This window comes from Choristoneura fumiferana, chromosome 9, assembly GCF_025370935.1.
Source record: "Choristoneura fumiferana chromosome 9, NRCan_CFum_1, whole genome shotgun sequence".
Classification (NCBI taxonomy): Eukaryota; Metazoa; Arthropoda; class Insecta; order Lepidoptera; family Tortricidae; genus Choristoneura; species Choristoneura fumiferana.
This window is the reverse complement of record NC_133480.1, coordinates 9979277-9991850: the sequence shown is the minus strand read 5'-3', so window position 1 is coordinate 9991850 and position 12574 is coordinate 9979277. Positions and strand designations below refer to the sequence as shown.

At 38.0% G+C, this 12574-nt stretch overlaps 1 protein-coding gene across 1 annotated transcript; it reads left to right on the top strand.

Annotated features, from left to right (window-relative positions):
• The first annotated feature begins 1815 nt into the window (after positions 1 to 1815).
• On the top strand, positions 1816 to 10372 carry LOC141431210 (pupal cuticle protein-like). The gene is made up of 2 exons (XM_074092277.1): positions 1816 to 1977; positions 9375 to 10372. Exons 1-2 carry the CDS (start codon positions 1966 to 1968, stop codon positions 10098 to 10100), a joined length of 738 nt encoding a protein of 245 aa, XP_073948378.1. The 5' UTR covers positions 1816 to 1965; the 3' UTR covers positions 10101 to 10372.
• Positions 10373 to 12574: the final 2202 nt, after the last annotated feature.

Below are 12574 nucleotides of genomic sequence, written 5' to 3'. Positions count from 1 at the left end.
ATAACATTTATTTTTATTATGGTGGTAAGATATCTGCACCGCAAATAAACTGTCGGTTTAATGACTTAAGATGCATTCATTATAATATCCTTCAACACTGAAAAAAAAACTTATTTTTAACGTATCTTTAAACTTAGTTGTACTACTTTACTCACAGACATTATTGAGCTATAATATAATTGATCCAAAAGCATTTCCTAATTTTTATTTGCTACAACTACTAAACAACAAAAATTTAAAGTGAATCTAGGAGCCAGGCGACATTGATTAAATATGCAGTAAAAGGAAAAAAAAATAGAAATCACAAATGATGGGGGCTATTATCTTCGCATTTAACAATATTAAACAAATGCCCTCATCAAAAGCCCAGGTATATTTTATTCCTAGACAATTGTTTTTGAACATTTCGATATAGGCATATTAATACTTATAGAGATGAGCGGTTTTTTTTATAGCTGTTTCGAGAAACAGTTTCTTATTATAGTAACGGAGTAACAATTTCTTTAGACATACACTTCGACTTGAGAAACGATACTACAGACTATCACATACATGCGTTAATTTGAGGAAATTTTCTCACAAAAACAAATAACAGATTCATCTTAAACTAGTTTCAAAACAAACGTTTTTTTAATATAAAAAAACTGTTTCTTGAACCAAAGTGTTTCTTGAAGCACACTGTTCAAATATTCTAAAGAGCTACATTTGATAACGAAGCTTTCGTTTCCTTTGAAATGAAATCAAGCTCTAGCAAAGAAACTGTTTTTCGAAACTGTGTTACTTGTGAAAAAGACTCTGTTACGTTACGTTTAAAAAAATACGTAACGACCCAGCTCTAAATACATCAAATTTGTCTAGGGATAATGAGTATCCCAAGATATTTTTGATGTGTGTACAGTACATACCTAGGTACTTGAACATAACAAGAATTTCGTATATACATTTTTTTATCCGTTTTCTACTTCTATTCATGCTTTACTCCAGGGTAGTGTACTTAATTTATAGCTACAGTAACTTGCTTATAGTTATAGTAAGTCTGAAACGTGTTGATTTGTAAACTGTGTAAAATGCCGTTATAGCCTCGGGATCAGGAACAGCGAGCGTGCCTGTTTGTAGCGGTGCTACGCGCTAAGCGCTACGTCATGCTACGAACCCTCTACGACGCTTCCCGATTATTTACGAAATAAAATTAAAAAAACTTATATTCATAATAATAGTCTATGATTTACAACTTACACTATTTTTGTTTGGGAAGCACAAATTACAATTCATCATGTTCTTGTTGAAAGTACTAATTCAAATATTTGCAAGGGTTGGCAACATACGTATTTGGAGTCACTGTTTACTAAAACCATTTTTACGTAATAATAAAAAAATCCGCAAGAATATTCTGTCTTATACCTATTAACTTACCTTTTTACTAAAATAATTGTGATCATCAACTCAATCTTATAAATCTCATGATTGGGATATTTTATAGAAACAACTATTACTCAGTAAACATTTAATGCAAAAATACAAAAAAAGAAATCAAATTACAAAAATATTAAAAAATGAAATACTCGTCTTCTAGCGCGGAATCATTATATAGAAAATAATAGTCAACCGTAACAAATATCACTATACTAGATTCCATAAGCAAACAACTCAAACGTTAACACTTGCCAAAACACCACCGAAAAATTCGCCACCACATGGTTACGCACTGCCATTGAATATGATATTCAGCCATTATCAATGGCACATTGTCCCAACACTTTCACGCGCCGCGCCGCGCACCCCCTCTGCGCTCGCGCCGAACTATAAAAGCACGCTCCCGCCCTCATTTAGTCAGACGCAAGTTGCACTTCAACATAGCGAGTCCTGGAAGATACTAGTCTTCCAGCAGCGCTATACATCGATAAACTCGCTAACAACCTAAAACTATCTCTCTCTCTCTCACTTCTGTGCAACCAACCCATCAAAATGAACCCAATGGTGAGTACTTGAAATTTTCAAATTTTATTCGTGGCAGTGTGAACAATTTAATTAAAAAGCTGGAGACATTTGATACAATCAAAACGGACAGCAATGATCTATATTGATCTAATGATGTGTCGTAGATCACTTATGCAAATTCTATGGTTCCGTTCGAGTGATTAACGGTGCTGCGTGAGCCTGTTTCGGTTTCGATAACTCAATTTATTATTGTTAAATCAGATATCGGGACCAGTTGTTACTTTGTTGTTTGAGCCTTGCCCAACGCAAGCGCCGCGCCACAGGATACCTGACCTCTGCTCAATCTTAAATCAAACAAGTGTACTCCGTGCAAAGCTTATTTTTCTAACAATGGGCCAAAGAACTTTTCAAATACGATTTCAACGTATTGAAATACCAAAATATTTTAGATACAGATAAATACTTGTACTTGTGTCGTAGATGTATTTGTAATATTGATAGTGTTTTCATCATCACTTCAGAAGATTACACATGCTTAAAACAGCTTACAAAGCGCCTTAACTACAAAAACATGTAATACTGTTCTTTTCTGTGGAAAGTCTAAGAAAGCATTCAAAAAGTAAAAAGAACACCTAGAGCTAGGGACATACTGAAATAAAAAAATAAAAAAGAACGAAAGTTCATATATTCAATATTGATTCCGTATCCAATGCGATTTATGTCATCAATAATGTAGTCGGTATAGTTAAAGTTAAAAATACATCGGCTCAGTATCAATCAACTACCTATCATGAAATAATGCATAAAACAATAACGTATTACTAAATAGTAATTACCTAATGTATATTAATGCACATTTGTCTATGCTCGTCATAATTATGTCGTTAATTGGCATAGTGCGCAAGTAGGCCTGTGTCGAAAATTAAAAAGTTAGCGACGCGGCACGTGAGGTCGGCGGCGCACGCGACCGCACTTGGGTCATTGCCAGGAATCTATCATACCTATTTCATGCTCTATTTAGAAAAAACACGCCATACTTACTTTAAAACTGTACTAACTTAAAAATTAAAAATTAAACGGTTAGTATCGCATTTCGTATTCGATCTGGCCCAAAGTTTTTGTAACTTTTTTTTATTATGAGCTTTAGATACACATTGTTGTCGTTTGCCTACCCGCGATAATCAAATACAAAAATTACTCGGAATGTCACGATCTCAATTTCAACATAACAGTAATATAAAATATGCTATTTTAATGTAAAAAATTAGACAGTTCAAGCATAGTTTTTTCCATTTTTTTTATAATTAAGTATAGTTTTTCCTGCATTTTGTAAAATATATAATACATAAAACTGTTAAAGTTGCACATTCCGATGCCTTTAAACTTATGGCCAAAATTGCATTGATATGTGCTTACATGTTTTATTCCTAAAGATTGAAGATATCAATCTTCAACAGTTCGCATTTCTAACTGCTTATTATGTTATCAAGCTCACTTTCATCTTTACACTCACTGCTTTGTTTTCCTGTTTATACTCGTATATAGATGAATCAATTTTCAGTTACCTAACTAATAACGATTACATTATTAATTTGCATAGTCAAGTCGAAACAACGATTGTTTCGTGGAACATTCGCAAGAAAAAGCTACATTTTAAGCAAAGCGGCTTATAAATGGACTCGATTAAAATTTACGCGTGCTTTGGTGAAATAAAATCTGTTCTGTTGGGCAATTCATTGTGAGCCTTTGCGCTAGTGAAGTACATATTTTTTGCAATAACAATAAACCAATGCGGTTTAGGTGTCGTTAAGATCAAGCACAAAATGAAACTCGACTCGTTTCCGTAGCAATGTCATTGAAAGTTGACCAATAACGAGATATTGATCTTTATGGCAAGGGCGACCTGTCCTTTGCACTATAAATGCATAATCATCGAGATTGTGTCGCCATTGTAAATAAGGGCAGGGCAAACGAAGGAGAACGAGACAGGTGAAAGAATAATCATCGCCCGTTCAATCCACATATGATTCATCCAAGTGAACTACTTAGACATAAAAGAATTACAAGTAGAACCAGGAGAAATAATGACGCGCGGTTACAGTGTAAATACTGTTTTCGTTACGAAATGAAACTTTATGGAAGTAAATCTAAGATAAAGATTGATGAGCTGAAGAAAAAAAAGAATTTCTACACGAGCATATTGAATAGCTAGGAAGTCAACTTAATTGAATCAGTTACAGGGTGACCTTCAATTGCTAAATATCTTAGCTTGACAATGACATTGCGCTACTTTTTAATGAGATCGAATTCAGAATTTGTTACACTTAATCATCAGACAATTAATTTGAGAAAATTATTGCATTACTCATTCATTATGTCAGTATCATATCGATCTAAATGTTTAGTTCTTAACGAGGAAATACTATTGAAGATAAGATTGCAGTAACGTTAAAATGCAAATTATTGCCCTCCAGCGCCGCATTAAATCAAGTTTACTTTAAAATAACTAACTACCACCTAGATATTTAAATCATAATTGCATTTAAACGACGAACTGTTAACTGCCGACTTGTTTTGAACGTGAGAATTTTCTTGATGATTTGCGACAGAGAATTAGTGCATAAACAAAACCGGTCAACTAAAACAAATAAACATCTACAGGTATTGTGAGACAGTCATAAAATCAAAAGTGTGAGCTTAAAACAAAAATATACACATAACAAAATGGAAAGCTACCAAATTGACGCAAATGTGCTTACATTGCCTACCTACGTATAACGTGATTTCCACTTCCATCTTCTTCAAAAATATTATTATTAGCACAACATATAATTATCCCAACATAAAAATAAAACTTAATTAATTCCGTGACAGGCAGAAGTAGGTACTAAAGATCAGGAAACGCGGGACTATTAAGGTGTCATACTGTCAGTTTTAATTTTGAAGTGCGGAACCCTGAAACTAGGTAGGTACTATAAAGCACAATATCTTTGCAATAAATTTGAACGGCGCTTGCACATAGGGAATTTGCATCTTGGGCGTGTATTAGTTCACACCACCCACCCATAATATCTGTGAACATAGTCTGAGTAGGCGACGCTATGTTCTGCCTTTTCATGCTCCATTTACGTCAGCAATGTCAAAAGATCGCTCACTCTTCAGATACAATTACGCTATCGAATAATAATACACGATAGCTTTATTATTTGTAAAGTCAATAATTAAGTTGCAGTGTTAAGGGTTTCTAAATTGCTCAATGACAATCAAGACAAGTGAGCTTAGGTATAAATTCGCACTTCCTATTCTAGGACAGGGTTAGATACCTGTAGATTGCTTTTGTTTTGCACTGAAATGGCATGGGTCGGGTAAGGTGGTAAAAGTTAGAGTTGATGATGTAAATGGGTGGTCATGTCATTGTTGGGTATTGTCCGGCGCACCTACGGCTGTCAACGCTGCACTGGGTGCTCGGGTGTCGCCAGTCTCCGCTCACCAGAGCTTTTTGTCTGCATTCCACTGCGCATAGATTTAGAAGGGCATGCCCGGTGCCCACGCACCGCCCAGCGGCAATTTAATCGATATCCTAATTATAATTATACGTTAAACACCCACTGCTGTGGCCAGTGTTACAGCGGCTCTAGATTAGGTACACCAGACCTTTAATCAAAATCCAATTAGATAATCCTGGACAATAAACCTGATTTAAGAACGTGATCTTGACATTTGAGCGGTATAGACTGGACCCACATAGTTGCCTGTTCTTGTTCACTCGTTCATGTTAAAGGACAATTGCCCCGCTTATATCGTTTTCTCTATACGTGACGCATCGCGTGGGAGAATTTCATCAGCCATTACTTTTAATGCAAACCACTTTACAGAAGGTCAACTGTTGATATCTTATAGCGTTAAAAAGTACTTGGGCTCGATAAATACGCATTACCTTCTGTATTCTTTGTTAATTATGCGAACATATTAAAATAAATGTCACTCGCATGAAAAATTCAATAACCCGTGAGCTTAAGCGGCCCGATTTATAGTGTAGTTTAAAATTTAATGTCTCACTTTATTCTGCCAATATTAATTTAAGTTGATGCTTGAACTTGTACCGCATATAAACATCTCTATTCAATTAAATGCGACCAAGCATTAGCCTCATTTAGGCAAATAACTGCGTAACGAGGCAGTCAACGAATAAATTTTATTAGACATCATTATTGCAACCTTCCGAAATATAAAGGAAGTTAAAAATTTAATAAGGAAATGGATATAATTAACGAGAATTTTAATGAAATAAGTGTAGAACTCGAAATTGTTTCGCTCGCATCAAACAAGACATTCTGATCATCTATCAGTCACGTGCGTGTACCTATTGCCGTAAAACATTTTGTTAAACAGTTAAAAATGGTTTAGTAGGACGAACCCTGTAAATACGTATATTGAACGATGTTTAAGAAGACACATTATAGTTGAGAATAACACTCTTAATATTTAAAAGAAAAACTGACTCACTCACTCACTGACTCATAAATGTCCAGCCCAAACTCTTGATCTAGAAAGCTGAGTAGAGCCCTTTGTGGTATAGACGTAGAACAAGGACGGATTTTGTGATGTTCTCACGGGGTACGAAGTTCTGCGGGAGGGAAGCCGTGAGCGTAAGCTAGTTTATCATAAAATCAAAGTATGATATAGACTTATCCGATCAGCTACGGTTGTCAAGATTTAATAACCAGTGCAAACTGGGACAAAAAATGCATTATCGTGGAAAGTGCAAATGCCAAAGAGACATATGAGGGTCGCGTGGGCAGGTCCGGAAGGCTGGCTTCCTGCTCCCCGACCTTGGGCAGGCCTTCGGACCTTGGCGCCGCTCACTCGCTGCTCTGACTTACTTTTATTGGAGTAATTTGAAGGAGAATGCGGTACGGACACTTAAAAAAGTTGACTTAGTTTTGTTGCAATTTTTAATCGGATTATGGATGTTGCAGCAACGACAAGCTATGAATTCGGACCGCTATTTTGCACTTCTTAAATTAAAATCGAAAATTGTTTTAAAAAACCCATAACTCTAGTGGTAAAGTGGTTTTTTGCGTTGAGTCGGTATTTTGCGTTTGTGGTGTTATACGTCGAAAGGGATAGTTGTCTCAGTATTAAGGCACTGTGTTACTGAAATCGCTTCAACTTGTGACTTTATGCCACAATGTCGCCACGCCCAAGCGCTTGAGTGCACTTTTTTGTTCATTTTGCAAGTGATACCGAAGTTCATTGTCACCGAGCTATTCGTAGACTTCCTATTGTCGGCATAAAAATAATTATACAGACACGTGAAGCAAAAATAATTAAAACTAGGTAACTATTGTTTAGATTACAATCGGAACGACCTGATTTCTTACAATTTATTTTAATTACTTTCCTACAATGTGAACATTTCACCATAGCTGACACGACTATTTCAAGGATGTACTCCGCATTTTCTCAGAACGAGTGCTAGCGATTTTAATCACACGTTTTGCAACGTCACGCGCAAGCACGGACGCGTTACTTAACATCCTTAAAGTTTAAAAGATTATATTATTTTAATAAGTAATAACGTGGCCTAGTTTTATGGCACTTGTACTTATTAGATAACCTTTACATACAATATCGCCCGCGGTGTTCTGATTTTTTTCTCCTACATCCTTTTTACTTATCCTGCTTAGCTAGGATGATAATCAATTCCAGAGTAGGTATCAGAACATATTAAATTATTATTGAAACCGAATTTCAAAACAACAATATAAAGACCGTCTGAGTCACGTTTATATTTATTAGATCAGTTCAGTGGTAAAGTAGTTTAAGTACCTTGAGTTTACGAGCCCCAATGCGATTTATAAAATCATAAATCGCACTCGCTCTCCATGCAAGCGTATTGGAAATTGATCGGTCGGTCGGTAAGGCATTAAAACTATGTAGAAACGAGTAAATCTGCAATTTGATTATGCTGCGAGGGGCAGGGCTAGGCTGGCCAAGAACGACGGACGCAAGCCCTGACATCGTTACGCATTCCTGAACTTTACTTCGCTTCAATTCACCAATGCATTCATACCACAAGTTTTTCAATGTTCGAGTTAACTAAGCAAGAAATCTTAGTTTATAAAATAAAAACGAAAGCTTCGATACACGTACCTAATGCCAATTGCTCACTTTACCAAACTATGTCCACTTTACCAATTTTTCAATAAAACAAAACATAACAACTTACTTAGAGCAATTTGGCAAAGTAATTCTAGTATCTGGCCTTTCAACTAAATTGCTATTCTCAATAGTTCTGTTATCTCAACAAGGCGTTGCTTTTATTGTCACTAAAATAATAAAATTCTGTTACTAAGTTGTCATAAATTGCCGCAAATGAAACCGTAACTAGAGCATAAACAATAATGCAAGCAAGCTTTACTATATTTGCATTAATTTACATATTATTAAGGATACTTAAATAACTGCAAATTACACAATTGAATAATATACATTATAATTATATGGAAATTTATTTCAGAAGATAATATGAATAATAAATTCCTTTTCCAGTAAGTTTATTTCTTTGTGAGAGATGGAAACATTAAATTACTTTTGATTTTCATTTACTTTTTTACTGCCTCATCACACCATATTTGTTGTTAATTTCCGTATCTTTTTGGAGGTTGCCAATTAAACATTAATTGACCAAAGTTTTACTTTTAATAGTATTCTGTAAACTTGCTTCGATGGCCGACTGTTATTCACCATTAACCTTTTTACCTTGGGCATTCCTGACCACTGAGAACACCTGGTCATACCTACTTATCTGGGTTAGGTACCAGCATAAATTAAAATAAATGCAAATCATAGTTTAGCCACAAAGTAACAGGCACCTTAAGCAATATTATAGTGTCTTTACAAGATATATACATCAAAGCTTCGGAACTTATTTACATAAGACTGTGTGTTACGAACGCGTATAAAAACATAGTAAATAGGTAGGGCATTTTACGAGTGAATCTAAAGTCTAAGTCTATTGAACAGCGTTTTAAACTGCAGATAGTTAATACTAATATAGCGTCTTAACGTTCCAAGACTACAGACAGCTAACTGTATCGAGAGCGAGTTATCAGACACTAAAATTATGTATAAGTGCTAACCGTGGTACCTACAACTTGTTCTACATAGCGCGCGGCTGGTGCAATTAGACGTGATGCCGGCCAATAATTCTAATACAATCTCGTTAACTGACACAATAAATAATGAATACAGCAGTTATTACAACTGCTGATATAGAGGATACCTACGACTTAGGCTCTTAGATCAAACATAAAGTCAACACCCAGAATTTACTAACTACTTACTATAAGGCAATTGAACATTTAGCATATCATTGCAGTACTTACAACATTTGGTTCACACCTCTTAATTGCTTGTTGCATTGTTCACAGATTATTGTTGCTTGCTTGGCGTTGGCGTGCGGGGCCCAGGCGTCCCAGGGCTGGGCTGGTCCCCCGGCGAACATCGCTCTGTCTCAGGACGGTCGCAACATCCTGGACACTCCCGAGGTCGCACAAGCGCGCGCTGCCCACCTGTCCGCCCTGCAACAAGCTTCCCAAAACAACCCCAATCCCCAGGACGATGGCTCATACGACCCCAGGTGGGACAGCGAAGAGTACTGGCAACGCGCTGAGCAGCCCAAATGGAACGCTGCCCCCGCTCAGCAGTGGAATGCTCCCGCTCACCAACAGTGGAACGCTGCACCTGCTCACCAACAGTGGAACGCTGCCCCCGCCCACCAACAGTGGAATGCCGCCCCCGCTCCCGCACCCGTTGCCGAGACCCCTGAGGTAGCCCAGGCCCGCGCCGCTCACCTCGCCGCCCTCTCCGCCGCCAAGTCCGCCGCCCCCGCCCAGCAGTGGAACGCTCCCGCTCACCAGCAATGGAACGCTCCCGCCCAGCAGCAGTGGAACGCCGCCCCCGCCCACCAACAGTGGAACGGTGCTCCCTCATGGCAGGGTGCCCCCGCTCACCAGGCCGCTAACATCAGACTGTCGCACGACGGCTCTGGCATCCTGGAGACTCCCGAGGTGGCCGCCGCGCGCGCCGCTCACCTGGCCGCTCACGCGCAAGCCGCGCACGCCGCGCCCGCGCAGGGCCCCCAGCAGCACTGGTGAAGCCCCTCGCCTATCCCGGGCGCCGACGCAGCGCCAGCCCCTGACCCGCGCTCCCGCGGAGCGCGCACCGTCACGCGCTAGCTCTCCGCCGTGGCCCCATCTCCTTACTTCGATCTCTTCTTCATTTAGGAACACTTCAAAGTGCAAGTGCGTCAGCCTCTTTTATCCCTGTGGCTTTTTGTTACTTTTATAAAATTATATCGAACGATATTTTGTACATAATTACTCGTATGTATGCGTAATAACGAATTATATGGAACGGAAAATACCTATGTTTGTTGTTTAAATTAATGAATCACCTTTCCACTTCACGTGCACCTTCCGAAACGAGCAAGGTTAGCGGGAAACTTTGCGGGCGGGACGGCCGGCGGGACATGCGATGTTTTAATCCCTCGTATGTTTTAGGCGCTGATCAGTGCCAAAATTAAGGCTATCTTTTTGTATTTTTTTTAATCAGCTTAATTATGTTTATTAAAATTAAAACAGATGAGACTAGAATTCAGTACTTTTTTTAGTTCCCACATACGAGGGGTTAATATCCAATTACTGGCACGTGAGGTATCCCATCTTAGGCCTCTAGGTTGGCAACGCGTCTGCATTACCCCTGTTGTTGCAGATGTTTTTGGGCGCTGGTGATCTCTTACCATCAGGAGACCCACTTGCTCGTTTGCCTTCCAGTCGAATACAAAAAAAAACTATGATAGGTTATGGGTTAAGGCTGCGAGGATAGATAAATAAAGCTTTTATATTGGTTCATGAAAAGCAAAATAACACATTCCTCGCAACACATCCTGATAGGTACCTACATCTCTGGTGGAAACGGAGCCTGTCATGCTACTTAACTGAATAAAATATTTAACTAGATTATAATATAACATCAACAAAGATAAAATAGTTTACTATTAATTATTGGCAATAAATGAGTTCAAATGGCGCCATATTTTACTTAGGTATTCATAAAATTTTCATAACAAATAAACGATGACAACATTGAATTATACTAGTCCCTTCTTTTTTTCTTCTTTTTTTGCAAGTTATCGTTTACATAAGTTCACTTGTCTTGTATTAAATGTTTGTATTTGTACTAATATAGAGATTAGAGTCAGATCTTGGAAGTTCAATTTCAGATACTTAGGACTGTACTTCCAGAATTCTTGTTGGCATTCATTTTTTTGTGTACAGTCGCCATCGGCACATGCACATTATTAAGGTATTAGAGTTCATGTATCGATATTTTTGACCACCTTGGCCGCCCCGAAATATCTGATGGCGACTGTACATGTAGATAGACTGAAAAAGTGAAAAGGATCCAGTCGAATAAAAAAAAGTAAGGTTGTTTCATGATAAGTAGGTACAGTGTACAGTGCACTCGCGATCTCATACCCTCATGCCATATTATACCATGCGGTGAGGTGCATGCCTGCAGTGAGTAACGAGTCTACCAGTACTGCCAACAGTCCAGACCGACTGCACTCAGATTACACTGTAGGCACCTTTAATATACTGAGCGGAAAAAAATCTGGCCCTCAAACGTATGCAGTAATAGGTGATTTTCTAAGTAGAGTGGGCCAAATTTTGTGCCGCTGAATCATTTATTTATTATTATTTATTTATTATGAAACAAACAATCATATACAGATTAACTTAGTAATATGTAGACTAGAGGTGAGACGTATTTACTGTAATAGGTTTTTGGAATAGGTTTTGGCTTGGACGCGTGAGTACGCGTCGCCCGCGATTCTTTTAGCGTACGAGTATTTAGGAGTAGGTACGGCGGCTGACAACGTTCCGCCAACTTGAAAATAAGCATTTATGTACACTTTTTTATTGAAAAATTTAGAAAAATTGCTGACAGTATGAAGGGAAGTTTTTAGTCCGTATTTAAAAATATGAAGTGTGAAGACTGAACTATGACGCGGAATTCGGTAGTTCGATCTTCGTAAAACTACTAAAACGCAATCACGGGAGCGCATTTACGGGAATCATTTTGTTTACGCAATGAGTTAAGTACTCGTAGCGTAGATACTCGTGGACCTAGTTATTGGATCTAGTCTTTTTGTGGACGCGTACTCGCAAGACTCAGTCCGCGTTTTGCCTAGTATATACGTCTCACCTCTAAGACCTATAGTTTCCAAAAAATATATATTTTTTCTTTACTCTCGATACCGTATTAGACATGCAGATATCTATACATAGATAGTAAATAATCGAATATGTTATTAAATTTAATCTCAATGAACGAAATGAAGGGTTGGCCCCTGAACGAACGCCATCACAAATCTAATTACATAGATCGAGACAAAAGACAAATAACTTGAAAATGTATAATTGTGCTATCGAAAGCTAGCAATGGAGGCGGAGCAAGGTCGATCTATCATTCAGCCGCGCAATCAAACGATTACCCTGCAAACATTTACTAAGGGAAATTAGGTTACATGTACACCGCCACTCCAACGCCACGCTTTCTGGTAGAG